Source organism: Panthera leo, chromosome C1 (assembly GCF_018350215.1).
Source record: "Panthera leo isolate Ple1 chromosome C1, P.leo_Ple1_pat1.1, whole genome shotgun sequence".
Classification (NCBI taxonomy): domain Eukaryota; kingdom Metazoa; phylum Chordata; class Mammalia; order Carnivora; family Felidae; genus Panthera; species Panthera leo.
This window is the reverse complement of record NC_056686.1, coordinates 23,679,098-23,702,715: the sequence shown is the minus strand read 5'-3', so window position 1 is coordinate 23,702,715 and position 23,618 is coordinate 23,679,098. Positions and strand designations below refer to the sequence as shown.

Genomic DNA, 23,618 nt, shown 5'->3' with positions numbered 1-23,618 from the left:
TGTGTGTGTGTGTGTGTGCGCGTGCTGGCAGGGGATGGGGTGGGGGGGGACAGGGCAGCCTGAGTGGAGGCAGGAGGGGGGGATGATGCCACAGGTGAGAGAAACCTCAAAGCCAAAACCTCTCGCGGACAGGTTGGGGCACAACATGTGGGTAACAGGTGCAGAGTGGGGGCCACAGCAACCACAAGCCTCTGAAGGCCAACAGACTGAGAGCCATCCCCAGTTCTGCCCCTTCCTTCTTTATCCCCTTGGGCCAGTCTCCGGCCTCAAAGAGCAGTTATGAGGGAATGTATGTCTAACATTGGTACACAGTCAGCTTGGATCTCTTCCTCATCTCTCTGGGCTGCGGTAGGGCGACCTACGGATTCAGCCACCAGGGGGCCCTGTTGCCAAGGGTGACCAAGCATCTGGGCCCCGCCAGGGTCATCTGTTCCTTCAGTCATTCCTCCACTCTCCCAACAAACAGCTCCTGTGTCCCTTCTGTGCCCAGTAGAGGTTGGAGGGATGCCAAGAGCACAGAGGGCAAGGCACAGCCCTGTTTGAGAAGCCTACAGTCAAGAAAGCATACTATGCTGGACAAAGTGGGGTGGGGGTAAGAGCTCAGAGGACTGAGCTGACCATACAGAGTCAGGAAGGCTTCTCAGAGGAGGAGGCTTTCAATTAAAAAAAAAAAAAAAAGTTTATTTTTCAGAGAGAACAAGTGGGGAAGAGCAGAGTGAGAGGGCAACAGGATCTGAAACACACTCTGCCCTGACGACAGAGACCATGCTCTGGGGCTCAGACTCACGAACCATGAGATCATGACCTGAGCTGACTCTGACCGAGCCACCCAGGTGCCCCTGAGGAGGCGGCTTTTGAACTTGACTTTCCAGGATGAGCAGTGATTTGCTCCTGCTCTGCAGACTCTCACACCTCCTTGCAGCCCCAAGCCAAGCCGTCCTGGGTGTTCATAACCCACATGACTCCCCCTCCCTCCAGGCACACCGCAACCACCAGCTTCTGTGAGCCCCCAAACTTCAGGCCCTAGTCATCCCTGCAGAGTTAGAGGCCACAGAGCCTGCTTGGGTACAAGATGAAGGGCGGCTGCATGTGCACAAGGACAGAGGGCAGGGAAAACCCAGGCTTTGGAGCCTGACAGTTGAAGTTCTCTACCAGTTCCTAGCAATGCGTCCTTGGGGAGGACACTTCACTTTCCCTTCCCTTCCCCCAGCGTTTCCTCCCCGTAAAACAGGGGGGAGGGGGCGGGGGGGGCGGGTAATAACCATCCTATAGCGCATATGTCCAGTAAGGCTCATTTGGCAGCCGTCTCCCTGATCTATGAAGTGGCAAACTCCCGTTAACCATCTCGTCGTCGCATTGAGAGGTGGACCCTGCTGCGACCCTTGGAATAGGAAGGAGGATGCTACCCTCCAAGGGTTGCTTGGATTCAGCCTTGCTTCACCTTGGGAAGAGGCCGCCTTGCAGGTTGTGGTCAGAACCACAGAATTTTCAGGAAGTGGGTGGAATCCCCCAGGGCTCAGCAGGGAGTCGTGGGGGAAAAGCTGGGGGGCGGGGGGCAGTGGGAGGAATCCCTCACTCTTTGACCTGCAAAGGGGATCTCTACAAATTCACCGGAAGATAGTGTGGTCCGTATCCAGCTCCACCATTTATCGGCTGTGTGGCCTTACAAGTCACCCCCCTCCCTGAGCCTCGACTTCCTTGTCTGTCAAGTAGGAGTAACAGTGGTCCCTAGCTGCCGTGGGCATTGTTCTGCCATCTGCTCAGCTTCACCCACTTGCCCTAGAACAGCAGCCCTCTCCTTTTTTGGGGATCTCCTCTGCTCCAAACACTGTTTCAGCCAGGGCTGTCCCCACTCCTATGATCCTGTCCCTTGGCCACAAGTGATTGGCCCACAGGTGGACATCTGACCACAGCCAGGCTGATCAGAAGCCTTCCCTGTTCCATCGGTCTTGTTTGGAACCCAAACTGAGAAAATGGCTGTGGGCTGAAAAGCTCAGGAGCTATCATCACTGGCCACATGTCCTTCCTCATGGCAGTTCGTCTGCAGAGGGAAAGGCAGAGGAGAGAGAGGGACAGTCGGTAGACCCAGCAGTATCTGGGCCCCTGTTTTGGGCTGTGCTCGGGCCCAGCAGCTCTGCTCACAATCTAGGAGTTCGCCTCCCCCTTGCATTCTGAGAGTCACCTCTCCGGTTGGCATCGATTTCTAAAGATATACTTTCTCACAGGGATGTGCGTAGTAACAAACGAGCTAAAAGCATGTGAAGCGCCCAACCCAAGGCCCGGCCTGCTGCAGGCTCGGTAAGCATGGATTCCTTTCCCTTAATGGGCACCAGGCAAGGATGAGGATTTGGCAAAGACACCAGGAAGATGTGAGGCGTCAGTACTCGTGAAGCGATATAAGTCAGCAGCTCCGGGGAGACTAGAGTCAGGTGACTCGGGACCCCACAGAGCCCCACAGGAGACCAGGATGAATGCCCAAGCAGAACATTTAGTGGATAGGAAAGGACAGGACTAAGAAAAAAAAAAATAATCCTGCCTCATTCCTGTGTAGGAGCAAAGGCTGTCAACAGGTACTCCGGCTGTGCCGAGAATGGTGGACTAGACCATGGACGCCAGGAAAGGAGCGTTTGAGCTGGGGTTTTAAGGACGAGTAAGAGTTTCCCAAGCAGGGAAAGGACTGGGAAGGGACACCGGACCATCACTGCCAATCAGCCACTACCACTAACGCCAAGCCGATTAGTAGGAGGATTTAGCCCTCCTGGGTTTGAATCCTGCATCGGCCAACTTTCAAGATTCTTCTATGCTTCTGTTCCTTATCTGCAAAATAAGGAAATAGGAGTTGGTTTCTAGTATTAAATGAGATCGTACACGTGAAGCACTCAAAACAGTGTGCTGGCAGAAAGCTGTGGTTAAGCACTCAATAAATGCTTAGCTCATTATGAAAAGCCTCTGCATTATCAAGTCCAATGCCCTTAAAATGATTACAGCTGTCACCATTTGTTGAGCCCTTCATAAGTCCCAAGCATTGCGCTACATGCTTGGCATGTTTTGTCTCCTGTAATCCTACCAACACCACCAGGAGATGAATACTATCATCCCCACTAAAGAGAAAACCAGAGGCTCTGAGACGGCAAGATTAAGCATGGCGAGTGTAACCAACAGAGCAGGGGTTCAAACCCAGGTCTGCCTCAAGACCCAAGCCCTTGGCCCGGAGAGAGAAAGGGACCAACCTCAGGACGACACACAGCAAGGGAGTGGGATGCCAGGATTTCTTTATGAACTACCCAAGGGCAGGTACCCTGGCTGGCGGAGGTTACTGAGGTACTCGCTCAGCCCTCCCCAGCACCCTTCCGCCACCGGCACCCGCACCCTCTCCCGCTCCAGGGCGGCCGGGAGGCCCTGGGGCTCCCTGGCCGCGGACAGAACTGAGGAAGGGCTGGGCCGACCGCCACGGGTCCGCAGATCGCCTGCCCACCCCGTGTTGGCACAGCCGGAGAAGGCCCGAGACGCGGCCGCGCCCCTGTTCCCCTCCCTTCCCCACCCCGCTCTGCTTCCGCCAAAGGTCCTTGCAGAAAATTCTAGCCTCGCCCGGCCGCGCGGGCGCTGGACTGGGGGTTTTTCCAGCGGGGTGGGAGCAGCCGGGCGCGTCCCGGCCCTGCGGAGGCGGTGGTGGGCGGGCGCCCCCTCGGGCCCCGCTCGGGACTCCCCTCCCGCCCTCGTCCCCGCCCGCCACCGCCACCCCCCCCCCCCCCCCCCAAGGCGGCTTTGGCTCCTTGCGGACGGGCGGGCCGCCCAGGGGAGCCGGCTCGGGACGTCCTGGCAAACAGGAAATGAGACAAAGGCGGCCGCTTATCGGGAGCCCCGCATTCCTTTCAGGTGATGCCGGGACGCGGCCCCGAGGGGCTGCCTGTCCCGGAGGAGGACCTCCCGCTGTCCCCCTTCAGGCTCCCCCTGCCTTTCCGTCGGCTGCGGTCGGGACCAGGACGATTGCTGCCTCCAGGAGCCCCCTCCCCAAGCGCAGCCCTCCCGGGCTCCTGGAAAGCAAGGGACACCAGCGCCCAGAGGGACCGGCTGGGCGGGGGTCTTGGGAGCCAAGTGGAGGGAGAAAGAACAGGGCCTAGCCACTCAACCATTTCACAAACCGTAATGCCCCCTTATACCAGGGTACAGGTGTAGGTGCCAGGACCCCTAATGAACCCGACCCAGTCCCTGCTCTCAAGGAACTTCCAGCATAACAGAGGAGGTAGGTAGACACCCAGAGAAGTGAAAATACTGGGTGAAAGGGCAGGGTGTAGATGAGTCCAGGCAGGAGGTGTCTAGGCCATGCTGGGTGGGGTTGGTGGTTTGGGAAAGCTGGGGTCCCTTGCACAATACCTGGAACGTCAGCAGCCCCTTCAGGTACTGCCTGAATGAGGGTACAGTGGAGTTGGCTTTGAAACAGCAGAGGGACAAGCGGAGGATGGAATGGAGGGGCATCTAGACTGGGGCACAGCATGTGCAAATGCCTGACGGTTCTGCCTGTGCACAGGACATCTGAGGGGCAGTGAGGACTGTGGAATAGCCTGGGCACCGGCGGAAGAAGCTTTGGTGAGGAGGCTGGTGGAGTGGGTCCTCCTGGCCTAGAAATACGGGGATCCTGGGGAGGTGGGGTAGGGAGAGTACTCAGAGAGGCAAATCCAGCGTGGCCCAGGGGCAGGGGGAGGAGGCAGTGGGGCGGGGGGGGGGGGGCTTCGCCTGGGTGGCTTGGAGAGGCTGATCTGCGGAGACAGAGGCTCCAGCCTCTGTGGGGCTGTGCCCCCCTTGCCTGCTGGGCACTGGCGCCAGTTCTGCTGATTGGTGGGTCAGGCTCCCCCCACCGGGCAGCGCTGACTCAGCGTCTGAAAGGTGGTTCCCACGGGCCCATGTCTCTCTGAGGGCCAGAGGCCATCCCATCCATGCCCCACCTCCAAGGGGTCCGTGCCCAGGACCACTGACAAATAGGGCCGAATGGCAACTAAGATTTCTAGCCTCCCCACCCCTGCCGACCAGCAAGGCCTCAGGCCCTCCTTCCTGCTGTCTGACCGTATGCCACACCAGCCCCTGCCTGGCTTTCCACTCCCCAAAGTTCCAAGGTGCTCCAGTTATCAGTACTCTTTTTATTTTTAAAACCGTGAGAAGAAAAATAAATATCTTTGGAGGATAAGAGTACAGGGGTGGGATGGGGTAGTGGGGCTGGAGACTTGGGGGTGTCCTGGCTTCCGTGGTCTTGAGCCGGGGGGTTGCCCGGGGCCTGGGATCTGCAGGCCCGCTCCTCCCGGGCCAGGCCCTGCCCAGTCCCCGCTGGGAGGTCTGGGGGCTCCGCCAGCCTCGCCTGCCCGCGGCTCCCAGGCGGGGCGCTGCGTCAGCGGAACCTGCGCGAGGGGGATTAGACCCCAGGCGCCGGCCTGCGCCCCCGAGCTCCGTCGGGCGGGGCGGGGTGGGCAGCGTCGCCCCCCCCAGGGGCTCTTCCGCCGGCCAGCCCGGCGCGGTGCCAGGGCCTCAGCGGTGCGCCATGTCCTCCATGCCCACGCGGCCCCAGACGCCCAGCACGAAGCTCTCGATGTCGCACTCGTTGGCACCGCGCACGATGCGGAAGTGGCCCCTCTCGCCCCAGGCTGGGCCCCACGAGTTGGCCGCCGTCTGGGGATGAGGAGGGGCGGTGGTGAGGGGGGCGGGCAGGGGGAGTGGGGGGCGGTGAGAAGGCAGCGGCCCGCAGGGCACCCCCGCAGGGACTCACCCAGTATTTGAGCGTTCTTCCGTCGGGCAGCGTCTCCTGTCCCCACCTGAGGAGGGCGCGGCAGAGCCAGGGAGGGAGAGGGCGCTGATTCCACCTGCCTTGAGGGGCTCGAACCCCAGGGCACTTTCCCTTCCAGGCTTGGGCGGGGCTCTAACCCTCTCTCTACTCTCAGTCCCCACCTTTCAAAGTCTGTGTGTCCACGCCCACGTGGGGTTGGGCACCAGCGGAATAACTGGAGGGGTGAGCCGAAAGGGGGAGAACTTGGGCCTCCCTCCTCCAGGGCCCCACATCCTGGGGACCAGGTCTCCGGGACCTCACAACCTCACATGTCTGCCTGCCCTCTCTCCTCACTTGGGAAGCCAGGGAGGGTTGGGTACCAGGGACCGCAAGGTTGGGGTACCTTGGAGGCCCCAGACTCCCACTGCAAAGTACATTTCATTGGTTGGACAATTGAAATCAGTGACTGGAACATCTTTGGGTATATCAGGTGGGGGAACTGAAGACCGGGGGTGGGGGTCCGTGAGTCAGGCAGAGTTGGGGTGGGTGCTGAGATGGAGAGAGGTTGAGCAACCCTTGAATCCTTGTCTGTATTACACTGGAGTGAATTTTATCACAGTGTGTAAGGGAGGACCAGTTCCTAGAAAACCTTCAAAGGCCCCCACTCTCGGTGCGAGGCAAACCTCTCCTCTTTTTATGTCTTGGTCTGCTCCTCTTCGAAGCGGGGCTTTGCAGAGAGACGGGACGGATTCGAGGTAGGCTCGGAGCCCCCCGGTGCAAGCCCTGCGGCCCCCTCCCCTCTCTGCCCCCCAAGCCCCTCACCCTGTGATCTTGACCGAGTGGGTCCCGTGCCGGCGGTATCGCTCTGGCCTCCCAAGGCTCACTGGGGTGTGGCTGTAGATGCCGCCCTGGTACAGGAAGAAGTCCTCGTGCACCTCCATGAGAGCTGTGGGCAGAGGTCCAAGTAGGCCCGGCTCAGCCCATAGGCACAGGTCTGGAGACGCATGCCCAGACCCATACCAAGACTCTAAGTGTCCCCCCCACCCCCCTCCCCGCCCAGGGTGCTGCCCGTGGGGAGGGGACAAGGTCCCACTGACTCCTAGCCCCAGTGGGACTTGCTACCCAATGCTGTACAGACCCCTTGTGCTGCTGTGCCGTGCTCGGTCTCAAGCAGGCACGAGCTTCTGGAACCAGGGGGCAGGATGAGGGGCGTTTACCTTGGACAGGGCCGTTCTCCATCAATTCCTTCATGATCTCCTTCTCCTGGAGGGGTGGGGGTGGGGAGGAGAGTGTCGATCAGGCGTGAGGCTCCAGCCTCTGGCCAGCCTTCCTGCCTCTGCCCCTTCAACCAAGTATAAACTTACGCTGGAGCCGAGGCGGTAGGCAGGAGTGACCTGGTAGATGTCATTGGCATTGACATGGCTACTGGGGCATCGGGCAGTGGCCTGGCGCTTGCCCCGACCCATGGCCCGGCTGTGCATCATACAGCGGGGCGCGGGGCCAGCCTCGTCCCGCTCACTGCCCATGAACGGGTAGCAGTGGTCAGACACAACCCTGGAGAAGGAGGAAGGAGCAAGGAGAGGTGAATGTGATGGGTGTGGCCCTGGCCCCTCCTGAGGGTTGCCTTCCTGAGGCCCCCCGCTTCACATCCTCCTCCCTGCCCACGCCCTCTGCTGCTCACCCTCGACGTCGCAGGAACCACCAGGCCCCATCGAGACGCCCACCACGGCAACCCTGCTGGTTGTGGGTGTTACAAGACAGCAGGTTCTGGGGCGACAGGACAGGTGCCATATGCCCCAGGGAATGGATTGAGACGCGATCGGATGCCACGGCTGGTGGGGGAGGAGGGGGAGGCAGAAGGGCCGTCAGGGGGCTCAGGCCTTGGCCCTCCTTTCCTGCTGCCCCAGCCTCCACCCTTGGACATACCTGCTGTGGAGAAGGCCCAGGAGCCTGCACAGTTGCCCTGGTCAAGAGGCCCATGGATCAGGTTGGGCCACTTCTCAGAGGCCTCGAACGCTGTGGGCAGCACCTCTCCTGGGCCCAGAACTGTCTGCAAAGCAAAAGTCACTCCGTCTGCCTCCTGCCTCTACCCCCGTCTACCCTTCAGGGGCCCGTTGGCACTGAAGGGCCACCAAGAGTCTAGGGCCTTCTGCGGTTCGATCTTGAGCATTCCTGCTGCCGAGCGATTCCAGTAATCTCCACATCGACTCCAGGGGAAGACCCAAGCACCATTTGATGCGTTCTCAGGGTCAGGTGGGGGTGGCCAGTCCTGTTTTACGGATGAGGGAATGGAGGCCAGCAGAGAAGTGGCCAGGCCAGGGTCACCCACTTTTCCTTCTCAACCCCCACTCCCTCATTCTTCCTCTGCACCTTCTGATCTGACACTTCCTTCTTCCCACCAGGACCTTGGGCTTTGGGCCCTAAAGGGCAGGGGAGGGAAGAAGCAGTAAGGTCCTGTGACCAGGCAGGCTGCCAAAGCAAACAGCAGGAGGCAGAAAATAGCAGAGGCCCAGGGGAGTAAGGACAGGGGCAGGGGCTGGTCACCCCAGCCTTGAGCTGCTGTCCCTCTGCAGGGAGGGGTACTCTGGCCAAAACTGCCTCCTCCCTGCCTGCCTCTGATGGACAGATCCTGTGGCATGTGCCCCAGCCCCGTCCTGCTGCGGTTCCCCTTCCTCACCCTTTGACTATTCCGGGGATGGTTCCCACTTCTGCCTGGAGGGGGTCCCACTGGCAGGAGGGGAGAAGCCCCCTCCTCCCTCGGGGTTCCACTGAGTCGGCATTTGTTTCCGAGAATTCCTACTCTCTAGCCGGAGCCAGAGGACAATCTGTCCCTCCCTTCCGAAAATACCAAGGTGACCTCCTGGCCCCTTGGGCCCTGACCCAGCTGTACTGGGAGGAATAGCATTTTTCCCAGGCTGGGCAGGCCACGAAGGGACTCGGGCTGGGACCACAGAACTCAGAATCCGAGCATCAGTTCTCTCTGGGCAGCACATCTTGTTATGGGCAGGAACTGAAGACCCGCAGAAGGGGAGTGATGTGTGTCCAGGGACACACAGCCTCTTGGAGGGGTCTAGGCCCAGGGCCTTGGAGGAACAGGACCCAGGGTGCCAGGGTTCCTGGGGTCCCAGGCCGTGGGGAGATGGCAGGATGGTGGGCAAGGATGGACTTACGTGAATCTCATTCATATTGGTGACAGAGGAAGAAGGGCGGATGGTGCCCAGGCGGTAGCGAATGCCTTCATCCAGGGTCATGCCCCAGAAGGCACTGTGGTTCCCAGCCCGCCATCTGAAAGAGTAGGGGTGGGAGTCACAGATCTGCCAGGGCTGAGGGTCCTAGAGGTCCGTGCGTATGGGTAGGAGAGACGCATCCTGGCCAAGCCTACGCGTGAGTGAAATCTGGGTGTGCCTGGCAGCACGTACATCTCGGGGGGGAATGTATGTGTGTCTGTGCCACCTGGGGGCATTTCCAGGGCCTCTCACCCGTAGTTGCCCCGGTTGATGGCGTTGATCATGTCTTCGTCCACCAGGCATGGTTCCTGGTCACACTCCCACCGCCCTTGCTCCTGGCAGGTGCTAGAAGAGGAGAAATGAAGGGGGGGGGGGGCTGGGCATCCTCCGAAGGGAGGGGGGCTCAGAAGCCAACGTGGACCTGAGGCTCTGTGCCAGCGGTGATGGGAAGACCCCTAGATGATCCCATTCAGCCTGGTGGCTTCAGATGTCAACGTCAAGTGCACAGCTCTCGGGTTTGTATCTGCTGCCTGGATGGATCTCTCCCTAAACTCCCGATCCAAGGACACACTCTCACCACTGGGGTGTCCAACAGCAGGCTCAACCCGAACACATCCCAAGCCGAATTTCTGACCCCCCACTCCCATGCGTGCTCGCCCCACGGTCTGTGGAAAACGTCCACTCCATCCTTCCCGAACCTCAGGCCGGGAGCCTGGGAGTCACCCTTGACGCCTGCCCTCAACGCTAATTTGATTCATTGGCAGATCCCGTTGGCTTTCCCTTAAAAGCACATTCGGGATCCAAACCGCGTCTCGTTCTCTCCTGCAGCCATCATGGGCCAGTCACCTTTCCCCTGGATTCTGCCGCAGCTTCTCCGCTGTTCTCCCCATGTCTGTCCTGCACCCACACTTCGGTATATTTTTACTACAGCTGCCAGAGGACCCTGTGCAACCCAAGTGGTATCATGCCATCCCCCTGCCCAAAACCCTCCCTTGGCTTGACATCACAGAGTAAGAGCCGGCGTCCTGGCCGTGTTAACAAGGCCCTGTGTGATCTGTCCTCCTGTCTCCTCTGTGACCCCCTCCTCTGAGTCCTGGCTCCTGGGGCTCCAGCCAGGCTGGTCCACTGATTGGTCAACAACAGCCGTGCTCCTGCCCCAGGGCCTTTGAGCTGCTCTTTTCCCCATATCCCCAACGCTCACTCTCACTTCTTCCAAGTCTCCATTCACACGTCACCTGCGCTGGCCACCTTCCTATCCTGCTTCCAGGTTTTATTTTCTCCTGAGCACGTCGTCACTATCTGGCACGCTATATCTTGAGTTATGTGTACAGCTTATGCCTGCTTCCTCACAGATGCTCAGGTCCTGGAGAGGAGGGATTGTGTGGGATCTTCAGAGCCTAGAAACCAAAGCCTAGCACATGGTAGGCCCCCAATAAATATTTGTTGGATGAACGAGTGAATGAGGCACTGTGGTGAAGAGGCTAAGAGCAGGGGTCCTGAAATTCAAGTCTTGGGTTCCAACTGGCTGACGAGTCATGTGACCTCAGGTGAACTCTCTCCCTCAGTGTTTTTGTCCATAAAACGAGGAAATGAATAGTCCCACCTTCCAGGAATTAAATGGCAGGGTTTTGTAAAGCTTATAAAGCATTTAGCACAGGGCCTGGCCCATCTTAGGTGCTCAAGAATCATTACCTACTACTCTAGTTCTCAGGCCAGGAACCCTAGACTCCCCGTCTCTGGAGTTTCAGACTCCCATCCACCTGGCCCCCTCACATCTCCTCTGGGTGTATCTCAAACTGAAAATGGCCCACACTTCCCTCCCCCCAAACTGCTCCTTCCCTAACATCCTCAGCTCAGGAAATGGCACCTTATTCACGCAGGTGTTCAAACCAGAACTCACCGCGGTCCATGGCGTGCCCCCATTTCCTGCTGATGGCGGCATCAGCAGGTCCTGGGATGGCACATCGTGGACGGCTCTGAATTCACCTGCCCCTCACCCCCCCCTCCACTGCTACCACCCTCCTCCAGTCCCTTGTCACCTGTCACCGGGACCATGCCTTCCTACCCAGGCTCCCTGCCTCTCTACACCCCCCACCCCCGCCCAACCCACCCCCACGGTGCATTCCCTAGCCACTCTGAAGCCCGAGAGATCTCTGAATGACATAAATCAGGCTGTGTGCCTCCAAGTGGCTTCCCCCGGCACTTAGAACAAAATACAAAACCCTCAGCACGGCTTATGAGACCCATGGGCGCGGCCTGTACCTCCTTGGGCCTTCTGTCCCCACCTCATAACCGCAGTGAGGTCTGTCCCACCTCCTAGCCTCCCATGAGCTATGGCCCCCATGCTCCCTCCTTGTCTAGCCATCTTCCCTTGTCCCTACACCACTCTACACGAGTCCCCCCCCCCCCCATGATGCCCTTTCCCCGCCACACCTATCGCAGGCTGTCATATGTTTATTTGTGTGTGGGCTCCTTCATTGTTAGACGGGAGGCTCCCGTGCAACCTCAAGGGTGGTCTACCACATCTGGCTGCACCTCCCTGGCCCGACACAGGGCCTGGCACATAGTAGGTCTTTAACAAATAGGTGTCGACGGATCAGGGCAGTCTATGAATTCTATAATGCTTTTACAAGCTCATAACTCTGCTATTACAGGAGGCTGAACTGCCTCCTTCCCCTGTTGCCTTTTAAGGAGCCTCAAGGGGAACAAACCCAGTATGGCTGGGCTCCTGGGCCCCGGGAGGGGCGGGGGCACTTTCGGGACAGAGGGAGGAGGCTGCGTAGGAGGCGGCTCTCTCAGGCTTCTCTTCCTCCTCAGACTCTCCAAGCATTCCTCGAGGGCTCACACAGCCTAGAAGGCCTGCAGACACGACCCCACACCCTCACTCAGGTGCCGAGCACAGGGAATGGGGGCCACCAAGTGCAGTGAGGGCTGGTCAGTCCTTTCCTGCTGCCTCCCTCTTTGCCCCCAGGGCTGCCCAAGCAGGTCTAGACTGGGCTGGTGGCAGCAGGCCCCAGCATTCCAGAGGGGCCCAGGGTGGCCAGGCCCCAGGGATAAGAGTGGGAAAGAGGTTAACCCATCAATGCCCAGAGACGTCCTATCTGGAGCTGGCAGGCTCGCGCAGGCACGTTCCATGTTTCTGAACACACGCGCCCAGTCCACACACACTCACACCATACCCACACGCGCGTTCTCTCACGCGGACACATGCTGAAGCCTATTCGTCCCCACTCCCCTGTGACCCAGCACCCCTCACACCAGTGAGGCAATGGAAACAGCTTATGCGTAATGCATTCCAAAAAGTGTCCTCCTCCCTGGGGCCTCTGCAGTCCCAGGCAAAGAGGGCGTGGTGTGGCGTGGGTGCAGGGCCACCTCCTCAGAGCCACAGGGTCCCCATCATTTCCATTAGGCCTTCAAGGCTTCCTACCCACCCCCTCCCCATTTCCCACCTCAGGCCTCAGATTAGAGTAGGGGAGCACCCCTGACCCTTCATCCTCCTACCAGAACAGGCAGGGCGGGGGAGGGGCCACATTCCCGGGAAGGCCCTGCTGCAGGTTGGCTGCCGACCAGCTCAGCCGTCCCTGACCCTCATCCTAACCCGTCCAGGGCAGCGGATGCTACAGTCAGAGGTTTCCTTCCTGACGCCCCCTTCTCCAGATTCTCCCGTACATGGAGAAAGGTTGGGAGGGGAGTGGCCCAGCCCGAGCCAGCAGGGACAGGGAAGCACTCCCAGCTCAGGGGCCACACCTGGGGCCAGGCATCCATGGCTGTCCACCCCTGGGGAATGCTGTTAGAGTGTTGTTTTAGGAGTTGATAGGATGGGTGTAAAAATTCTCATGTTACAGACGAAGAAACTGAGGCTCGGAGAAGGGAAAGGACTTGTCCCCGGCACGTGAGCCACAGGCATCGGGTCTGAACCAAGTCTGCGGGCCATAGAGCCCACAAGGCAAACCCCCTTCAAGCTCCGCATACTCACCAACGGTTACAGTTGTCCCAGTAGGTTCCTAAGATTGGATAGATGCGACTCCCATGGGTACATCCTGGAGGGAGGGAAGACGAGGAGAGAAGTGGAATCAAGACCAGAGACTATGGGCTCGGGTGGCCAGGTCCTCAGAAGTCAGGTGTTGGGAATCCGCCCACACACACACACACACACAACACACACACACACACGCACACACACACACACACCCCAGCCCTCACTGAAACTAAAGTCAAACTATAACTTCCTAAGACATCTCCCGCTGGGTAACATACCAACAGCTACCTGGGAAGTTCTTCAGTGACCCCCAACTTGGCTCCCTCTTGCTTCACTTGGATACCAGCCACCACATTCCTTAGATCCTTTACCATTTACATGAGTTGAAACTTGGAGATGGGGAGTGGGAGGGGCGTGGGGAAACCGAGGCCCAGAGAAGGCAAGCGACTCCCCTAAGATAACACAGCACTTCGGGATGTGACAACCTAGGTATTCGGTCTCACCCCCACAGGCCCACAGAACTGGGGGAAGGGATTCAAGTGATTCTCCTATGGGACTAGGGGCAAGGGCGTGGGAAAGGATGGTGACAGGGCTGAAGGAAGGAAGACATTCGCCCCACCTCCCAGGTGTGACCAGCCATCTCAGGGTAGGGCATCCTGAGCAAAGGCAGAGGAATGGCGGAGATGAGCCTGACCAGCTCCCCCCACCTCCCCCCACCCCCAGGCTTTATCAGCCTGAGGGTGAGTCAGCAGGCGGGGCCAGCACCTTCCACGTCTGGCAGGGAGACAGGACTGGGAGAAAGGGCAGGAGACTGCCTTTCTCCTGGGCCAGCTTAGAACCCCACCGACCAAGGATCTTCTCTTTCAGTCTTGCTGGAGAGATTCAAGTCAGACCAGAGGGGAGAGGGGGACGTCCCAGAGCCACAGACAGCGGGGCGGGGGCTCTCCCAGATTCTACAAAGCCTCCCCTGGACATGTCAGTGCGTCCGCCTCACTCCTGAGCCTTGCTGAGTCTGGGGTTGACAAGGCGACCCACCCTCCTGGCCGTCTGGTGCCCACCTGGGATGGGGGGAAAGGGGGGTGGCACGCCGAGGCAGAAGTCCCAGAAGTCAGGGCAGCAGTCGGAGACGGTGCGGTTGCAGAAGAGGTCACAGTAGCAGGTGGCACCCAGGTAGGGCAGGGCGCAGTCGTCGGCACGGCCCCGGCAGCACAGGTCCTGCCCCCCGCAGTACCGGCCGCCCGCATCCCGGATGCCCCGCAGGTGCAGACCCGGGGCTAGCTCCCGGCGCCCACGACCCCGCCGGGCACCCAGGGTCAACTCGCTGGCCAGCAGCAGCAACAGCAGCAGCCCCGGTGGACATCGCCACATGGTGCCTCCTGGGCCCGGGGAGGGCAGATGTCAGGGGTCAGAGGTGGCGGGCTGCAGAGACTCCCTGGCACCCCAGGGACTGATCTCCCAGCTTCCTGGGGCTGTGAGTCCAAGGGGGTTCAGCAGGGTCAGAGACCCTGATTCCTGCGTCCCCAGGCAGGACCCGGGAAGGAAGGGGACAGGGCAAGAAATGGAGCCCCTCCCTGACCTGCCCCGGAACCTTCAAGGACAGGAGGTGGGGATTGTGGCATTCTTGGTGCCCCTGGCTCAACACCCACAGCTCGGACTGAGGTCTCCTTTCCTATCGGGGTCCCTCTGCCCCTCTTTTCAACCTCCATTCCTGACGCCGGTACCCCCTGAGCTTGTGTTCCTCTGTGTCCGTCCCCGTGCCCCCCTCCACTCTCCTCTGCCATCCCTCGCGGTCCCTCCGCCTGCCCCCTCCTCTCTGTTCCTTCCTTCTGAATACACCCCACACCCCCTGCCCCCCGCGCAGGGGAGCGTCCCTACCTGGTGACGGGCTGCGCCCGGGCTGCCCCACGCGCCTCTGGCCTCCCGGCTCCTGCCACCACGGGACACTCAAAGTCAAGCGAGGAGTGCGGGGCGGGACCGCTTTTTGCACCGCCCCGCCCGCAGCGCCGCCCCCCGGCCCAGGAGGAGGGAGGGAGGGGCCCCGGCTGGCCCCCGCACCTGGAGTAGCCCTGTAACTCGGGAGGGAGCGGGGACCTGTGAGAGGGACAGTGAGCATGTGATTGTCCTCGCCGGGTCTCCGACGGCAGCCGTTCGTGCCCTTCGGGGGCGGAACTGCAACCGAAGCAGAAAGGATCCTGGTCTGACACCCGTAAGGACTTCCCAGTGGGCCTCGCCGCAGGGCTGAGGGGCTGCCGCGAAGAAGGGGAGAGAGGGGACAGCGGAGCTCCGAGTTTTGGACCCAACTTTGGGAAATGATGGGGAGGGTGGGGACAGCAAACATCTCTGAGACCCCTCTGACCCTTCAGTATTAAAAACAGCCATGCACTCCCGTGCCCCCCAGGCTTGGGACCGCCCCAAGCCGCCTCCGTTCCCAGGAATGATTGGAATCCAGAGGAGGACGGTTGAGGACCCTGCTCTAGGGGCCTTGGAGGCTCATCCTTCCAGGGGGTGGGGTGGGTGTGGTGTGGGGGCCGCCTCCCTGCCCACAACTCTTCTTTGGGCCTGCCCTCCCCAGGCTGCCCAGGCGCCTTGCCAACCACTGCCCCCTCTATCAACCCCGAGGGCATCCTGCTTGGCACCTGCCCCCCTCCGGGGCCCAAGGGCAAGAGCCCTGGCAGCTGGTGCCCCCCCGCGGAGCCCCCCTTCCTGCCCGGGGGATAAACCCTTCCTTTGCCCGGGCCGGCCTGGGCCCCAAACAATGGGGCTTCTGTCCCGCCATGCCCGCCTTCACCTTTTACCTCTCTATTGCGCAAGCCCCTCTGCCAACCAGTTGGGTCCGGGCCAGGGGACTCCAACAGCAGAAAAGATGAAAAACTACACTACACCTGGACAGATTCTCCACCCCCAGACGGGCATCTCACACCAGCCCCTGGGGCAGGGGGCGGGGGGAGGGAAGCATCAGGCATGGGGATTCCCTTTGCCCTCTCTCTGACCACTCCACACCCCTCCCCCAGCCTGGGGATGTCCTCAGCTGGCCAGCTCCTGGGGGTGGGGGTGGGGGGACCAGGACAACGGCCATCTGTGACTGGGTTACCCCCTGCCAGGGGGCACTGGGCAGCGAGTCACCCTGTTGCAGGGGTGGTGGGGGGAGGGAGCAATGTCCTGGGGCCCCAGCACTAGCACGGACACACCAGGAGCTGGCCTGTCTGCTCCCTACAGGGACCTGGGAGTCTAGTGGGACTCAGTTTCCCAAAGCCTAGTGGGAAACTGAGGCTCAGAAGAAAACCTGCCCGAGGTCACACAGCCAGAATGCAGACTCCCTACCTGTCACCACCTCACCCCTTTCCCTCCAGTCACCCTTAGTCACTGTCCACAAGTCCCGACACACTCCTGGTTGGGAAGTCCCTTCTCCCGTCTATCCTCCATTCATCTGACTGCAAGGCAGGCCCCTCGGCAGGCACTGGTGAACGCCACATCCTCGGGGTGGGGGGTGGAGGCTGCCTTCAGAAGAGCTCATACCCCGAGTGCCTACCTTTGTGGATCAAGTTCAGTTTGGTTCTGGGGCTGGGGGCTGGGGCGTGGTCCTGGAGCACCTGCTTGTCCTCTGCCCCAAATCACTCCCCTGTAGGTCCCCCCCCACCCCGTGTGAGCCTTTGCTGTGTGTGTGTGTGTGTGTGTGTGTTCGTCGGGTGTTCTGCTTGAGTACGTCTCTGCGTCCGCTTGTCTCTCTGTTACCTGTGTGCTGTTGTCTGTGTGTCCGTCTGGATGTGACCTCTGTGCCGGTCATGTGTGTGGCTATCTGTCGGTCAGTGTATTCTTTGCCAGTGTCTGTGTGTTTGTTGGCTTGTGTGTCTGTATGTATAACTGTGTGACTGTCATTGTCTCTGCCCGCCTATCTCCTAGGTGTCTGTCTCGCTAAGTGTCTGTGTATCTGTGTCTGTTTGCAAGTTTTGGCTCTCTGCCTGTTGTTCTTGCCTGTCTGTGCATAGGAAGCGGGAGCACAGAGCAAGGGAAGATCGCAGAGTCAAGAACAGGGCTTGGGGGGGGGGGGTGTCCCTTGTCATCACTGATGTTGGCACTAAGCCCATCCCAAATGGAATCTTGTGACTCCGTGGGTTCCTTGGCCAAAGAGAAGAGGAAAAGGGCAGGGCTAGGGTGGGGGCTCCAGCCCCACTTTCCTTTTCCATGGCCCCCCTCCTTTCTGGGGACTCATTGTCTGTCTTATTCTGGTCCAAGGGACTGGGGCAGAGCAACAGGCATGGGATGCTGTGGGGAGTCACAGCAGGACTTACCCTCTGAGCCCTTCTGCCTTCTGGGAGGCAGGCCACCTGGGCTTGATGATAACTCTGTCCTCCCTCACTTATGATCCTGGGCAGACACTGCCCTTTTTCTCGGCCTTGGTTTCCTATCTGGACCCAAATGCTCCTTAGAGGCCCTTTCATGCTCTTCTCTTTCTACAAAGGGAGGTGTAAGTAAAAAGGGACAGTGACGTGCCTAAGCTCACACAGCAGGGCAGAGGCCCAAGCCTCCTCTCCTGTCCCCAGTCCAGTGCTTACCTCCCCCCGCACCGCGGCTGCCACCACACAGGTGCTCTGGGTGCTCAGAATGGGTCGTTCTCCTCCAGAGGCTGAGCAGAACCTCCTGAGAAGACCATTGTGCTCTACTGAACCCAGGTCTGTGGCCAAGGGCCCACTCCTTGAGGCTTGGGGACTCAGATGTTTGGGTCCCAAATGACACTCCGGCTAGGGCCGAGGGGTCCCTTGTGGCCCATTGTGGTCAGCTGCCCATGTCCAGAGCTTGGAGCAGTGATATCTGGGACATCCAAGCAAGGACTCATGCTGTGCGTGTTGGGTCATGTCGTGACATGTCAGGCTTCCTGGGGCCTGTTAGATTCCGTAATGAAAAGCCCTGCCTTTGGGGGCTGTGACAGGCAGAATGGTACACAGCTGTGGCACGTTGGAGCTTGAGGCAGGTAAGACTGAGGGTCAAGACTTCCACCTCATGGGAAGATGGACAGATAAACAAGCAGACAAACAAACGTACCCGTAAGTCATTCCACAGAGGGAAGTCTCTGTAGATATGTACACAGCGTGGGGACCTGGGGTTCCGGTGGTCAAGGGCATCTCCGGGAGGAGCCGATATTCCAGCTGAGACCTGAAGGGCCAGAGGGAGCCAGCGTTTCTGGAGCCTGGGAGGGTTTTGCAGGGAGCCAAGGAGTGCAACAATAGCCCGGAGGTCTGGCACAAGTTGGTTTGTTTGGGAAACAGAAGCCCAGAGCCAGCGGCACTGCAGTAACTGAGTGGAAACATGGAGACAAGGGGCGGGATGAGGCCCGGAGGGACCGTCAGGATGGAGTGAGGCGCGCCTGAATTGTCTTCTGATCGCTGAAGAGATAAAAATGTGGGAGGGAGATCGTGGGAGGCGCACGAGCAAAGGCCCCCTCTGGCCACTGTGGTGAGAACAGCAGACCACAAGGCAGGAGTGGATTTCAAGGGGCCATGTAGGAGGCAACAGTGGGACCCAGGCTAGCAGCGCTGGGGGCTTGAATGAGGCTGGTGGCCGTGCAGACAAGAGAAGGGACCTATTCGAGACCTACTTTGGAGGTGGGGTTGGCAGGACTTGCCAAAGGAGCAGATGGGAGGGGTGGGAGACAGAAGAAATCGAGCGGGACTCCTGGGCTCCTCGAAGGTGGCCACAAATGCTCTGCTCCTACGCCGACAGACAGAGTCTGGGCAGCTTCAGGGACATTTGGACCTATAGACTACCATGTGACCTATGCTGGTTTCCAGCTCAGACTGGAAAAGAAGGAGGAGACTGAGCCTGGGGACCTTCCCATAGTAGAAGTTGGAGAAGAGGAAACGGTACAGTAGACCAAGCAGGTGTGGCCAGGGAGGAAGGAGGAAAGCCAGGTCTGAGAGGTCAGGGAGCCAATTAGAGAGAGTGTTTCAAGATGGCGGGAGAGTTGACCTGTATGGAATGTTACCCACGGGTCGAGTGAGCTGAGCAGAGAGAAACGTCCGCTAGCTTTGGCAACAGGAAAATTGGGGCGACCTTGCCGAGAGTTGTCTTCAGTGGAAAAGAGAGGCTGGAAGCTGGATTGGAACGGTTGCAACAGCAAATGGGAACCAGTGAATTGGAGAGAACCACCAGAGGCAACTTTTCAGGAAGTTTTAGTGCAAAGGGAAGCAGAGTGTTGGCTGGAAGGGAATAAGAAGGGTCAAGGGAGGGTTTTGTCCAACTATGGGGGATCCAAAACCATGTCTCTGCGCTGATAACAGTGACTGTTAGGAGGGGAGGACCTGTTGATACAGAGAGAGGGAATTACCTAGGAGCAAAGTCCTTGATAAAGTAAGAGGGGAGGGGACCCAGAGCACAAGAAGACAGCTGGCTTTGAGAGGAGCCAGGGCAACGACCCTAGAGGTGGAAGAGAAGAGGAGATAGGTGTGTGGAATTAGCTACGCAAAGACCAGAGCACCTTCTCTGATGGTTTCCATTTTTTCCAATGGGAGCAAATCGCCGCCAAAGTGAGACAGGCACAGAGAAGGGGTGAAGGATTAAGGGTTAGGTGTGAAACCGTTATCACAACCAAGGCCACTGGAGAAACAGAGCAGGATTTCCAGGAGAGCAGCGTGACCATTTGGAGTTGCTGACCATGAACTTGTGACGGCCCTGGCCCACCAGTCTGTTCTCTGTCATACGTGGCATGTGCCAAGCATAGGGCTTTCCCCAGGTGATCCAATTATCTCAATTTACGGATGGGAAAGTCAAGACTCAGAAAGACTTTCCGGCCTGCCCAAGGTGACACCAGCTGTTAGGAGCAGAACAGGACCTCAAGCCCAAGCCCTGACAGCCTGGACCCACGCCTCTGCAGAGGCCAGATGTGTTCAAGGGCTAAGTGGACCCTCATTACCTGCCAGTGTGTGTGGTTCTCAGCTGTCAGTGCAAGTGGGAAAATGCAGAACAGAGAAACCCAGCTTTCGCTTTTGTGTAATATTCCTGCATCACTGGTGTTGGGGCCAGTTGAATGCAAAAGGCCCATGGGTGTTGCTTTCTTGCAGAGTCTATTTGCTGAGTAATGACACGGTTGCTCCATATCTTCGTCCACATTTAAATTGCTAGCTTCTTACAAACCCGGGCCTGGAGTCCTGGGATATCTGGGGTTCACAGCTCCCCCTCGTCTCTTAATTATCTGCCCTCTTTCGGTTGGGGATCACTTTCATGGAAGAAAGCTCCCCCAGGCATAGTAAGCTTGGTGAGATGGCCAGCAAACACCTTAGAAAGCGAGTACTATCTTTGAATGCCTGTTTACAGAGACATTTCCACACTTTACTTGACGTTTCTGGGAAGCCCTGACCTTCCCACCCGGGAATATTATGAAGTGGGTCTTGAAAAGCCCAAGAGGCTCTCACATGGCTGCCAGCACATTTTACACTTTGCCCTTTCATCCCCAAGCAGAAAGTGATAAAACCCCAACAGCTGGGTGAAGACACAGAGTCACTTTTAAGAGCTGGGTCCTGAAGGGGAAATACTTGATGTGACCTTAGTGGTCATAATGGGGTGAATGGAGGCCCTGAAAAAGACATATCGATGTCCTAATCCTCAGAACCTATGACTGTTACTTTATTTGGAAAAAAAGTCCTTGCGGATGTAATTAGCTTGAGATGAGATCATCCTTGATAGCTGGGTGGGCCCTAAATCCACTGGCAAGTGTCCCTTGTACAAGAGACACACAGGGGACACAGACGGACGAGGAGGGAGGCAGTGTGACCACGGATGCAGAGACTGGAGTGAAATGGGAGCACCTGAAGCCCCCAGAGGCTGGAGGGGGGCCAGAAGCAGGTTCTCCCCTATAGCCTCCAGAGGGAGAATGGCCCTTGGCTTTGAACTTCGGGCCCCCGGAACTGCGAGAAAATAAATTTCTGTTGTTTTAAGCAGGCAAACTTGTGGCAGTTTGGTACAGTAGCCCTAGAGAACCAATACAGTGGGCCTCCATCACCAGGATCCACGGGGTCTGAGATCCGTGTGTCAGCTGCCACGTGTCACATTCCAGACGTTTGCCAGCTGAGCCAGACCAAAGCAGCTCGCGTTGGCAAAACCAGAACAAACTGGCTTGGATCGAATCAACCCCTCTTGAGGGGGTTCGAACACTCATCCGCACTGCCAGAGCCCGACACCGAAGTTCAGAGCACAGACTCAGGAGCCAGAAGGAAGAGGTTCAGATCCTGGCTCTGCCTCTCGGGAACCACGAAGCCTGGGGCCGGCGTCTTAGACTCTCCGTGCCTCAGTTTCTCCGTGTGTTAAACGAAGACACGGTCTCTACCTGAGGTGTGAGGATCATAGGACTCAATATACGTAACCCACTTGGAATCGACGAGGCCGACATGCCACCGGGTGCCAGATGACTATTCTGATCTCAGAATAGTCAAGGAGACACAAATGTGCTTAAACAGACATGAAGTGACTCAAGCCTGTTAAAACTAGGCGAAACTGGGGCGCCTGGGTGGCTCAGTCGGTTAAGCGTCCGACTTCAGCTCAGGTCACGATCTCGCGATCTCGCGGTCTGTGAGTTCGAGCCCCAAGTTGGGCTCTGGGCTGATGGCTCAGAGCCTGGAGCCTGCTTCCGATTCTGTGTCTCCCTCTCTCTCTGCCCCTCCCCCGTTCATGCTCTGTCTCTCTCTCTCTGTCTCAAAAATAAATAAATGTTAAAAAAAATTTTTAATTAAAAAAAAAAAACAAACTAGGTGAAACTGATGCAAACCCGCTCAAACCTCTTGGGTGGACCCGTACTGAAACCAGATTAAATCCATCACGCAGGACTAGAACAGGTCTGGAATCTCTACACGCGCACTGTGTACATGAGCTTGGACAGTCACAGCCCCACGCGTCTCCCAGGGGTGGGCAACGACACATGGGCAGAGGGCCAACGACACACCGGAGATGGGCCAGGACGCATGCTTTCCAGTCAGAAACACAGTCAACATCTCCTGAAAGGAGCAAATTACTGAGGGCAAGATTCAAATATCGGGAACCTACCTCATGCCAGTTGGACAAGGGACCGATATCTCGCTCCGGGATCCCGAGGAATGTCATGAGACACGGGGACAAGAAGTGCAGCTGACGCCCATGGGGTTTGCCAGAACCCGAGACCCCTCTCTCTCTGGTGCTGGGAGGGGAAGGCACTCCCTCAAGGTCGGAAGCTCAGGGACCAGCAGGATTAGATGAGGGAGATCCTTGGGAGTTTGAGAGTTTCAGGGGGAGACACCAAAAGTTAGTGGTCATTTCAGTGCTCACATCAGTGCCCACAAGTGCCCCAGCTCATAGGAGGTCCCCAGCCCCCCACTGGCTCCACCCTACCCCCAGGGATGCTCTCTCCAGCAAGCACCAGTAATCTGTGCCTGTGCCTCTCGCCGGTGGGGGAAGATGCCCGGGTTGGGGGGGGGGGGGCACCTGGGTGGGGCTCAAGGCCAGCAGGGGAGCTGGATTCTCTTAAGTCAAGGCTGGATGGGTCAGCCCTTCAGTAGGATGAACCAGAAGCAGAGAAGATAAGGAGAGGCCCAGGGAGAGTGTCCCCAACCACATGGCTTCTCGGACACAAATGTGCTTGGGCAGAGACAGGCATGCAGGTTAAGGGCCCGGGTGGGAGTTAGGGGCCTTCAGTACCAGCCCTGGCCTTCCTCTGACATGCACCAATCCATCTGGGCCTCATCAACCCACCTCTAAAATGAGAGGGAGCCCCCTCCCCCATCTCAATACAGAAACCTCCGTAGGGAGGGGTCCTACCTACATTCCAGCCAGCACGGATGCCATGAGTACCTGCCGTGGGCTGGGTGCCTTCTAAGGACTGGTCACTGGACTTGAATGATCTCATCGCACCGCCGGCCCACGCTCCGAGCTATTATCCGCATTTTACAGATGGAAAAACTGAGTCCCAGAGAGATGGCTTGCTCAGACACAGCTATTTGAATTCTTGTCTCCAGTTCTCCTGGGACCCAAGGGAGAATGAGGAAGAAATGCCAGAGGTCAAGGGTTCCATAGATGACATTCCCCAGAATCAGCTTGTGGGGGTGAGGCGAGGGAGCGGGCTCAGGCCCAGAAAGAAGCAGGGAGAACAGTGCCCCAGTGATTCATTTTAAAACAATTAGTTTTATTTGATTTTTTTCATTCATTGACACACTTTCAAGGTCCAAAAACATGCTTAAAAAGCATGGAGTAGGGGCACCTGGGTGGCTCAGTCGGTTAAGCGACTGACGTCAGCTCAGGTCATGATCGCACGGCATGAGTTCAAGCCCCATATCGGGCTCTCTGCTGTCAGCGCGCTAGCCTGCTTCAGATCCTCTGTCTCCCTCTCTCTTCTCCTCCCCCATCTCAAAAATAAATAAACATTAAAAAAAAAAAAAAAACGTTATCCAACTTTTGGGTTTCCGCTAATTTGATCGGTGAAAAATGAAACCTAAGTGTATTTTAAATTTGTGGTTATCTTATGAATAAGGCTGGGGGTCTCTTCAAAAGCTTAAAAGCCACTTTCTTTTTCAGTGTCGCTTCTGGTTTTGAGTCAGAAAGGTCTTTCTAACTGTAAAGTCAATCAGAAACCCTCCTATATTTTCTTTTGGTGCTTTTATGGTTTCATTTTTTAATCCACTGGTTCCTGGAATTGGAAGCTTCT

The 23,618-nt window shown here is 58.0% G+C and overlaps 1 protein-coding gene across 2 annotated transcripts; it reads right to left on the bottom strand.

Moving 5' to 3' along the window:
- Positions 1–5,120: 5,120 nt before the first annotated feature.
- TINAGL1 (tubulointerstitial nephritis antigen like 1) lies at positions 5,121–15,352 on the bottom strand. Of its 2 annotated transcripts, XM_042952393.1 has the most exons (13): positions 15,014–15,295; positions 14,834–14,885; positions 14,017–14,334; positions 12,956–13,019; positions 9,232–9,324; positions 8,923–9,037; positions 7,679–7,802; positions 7,434–7,584; positions 7,117–7,306; positions 6,970–7,015; positions 6,575–6,698; positions 5,756–5,801; positions 5,121–5,658 (listed from the first exon to the last, which is right to left on the bottom strand). In XM_042952393.1, the coding sequence occupies exons 3-13, from the start codon at positions 14,324–14,326 to the stop codon at positions 5,518–5,520; spliced, it is 1,404 nt and encodes a 467-aa protein (XP_042808327.1). In that variant the 5' UTR covers positions 14,327–14,334; positions 14,834–14,885; positions 15,014–15,295; the 3' UTR covers positions 5,121–5,517. The 2 variants fall into 2 exon arrangements, with proteins under 2 accessions (XP_042808327.1, XP_042808328.1); XM_042952394.1 differs by lacking the exon at positions 14,017–14,334 and having other exon boundaries at positions 15,014–15,352.
- Between the last annotated feature and the right edge of the window lie 8,266 nt (positions 15,353–23,618).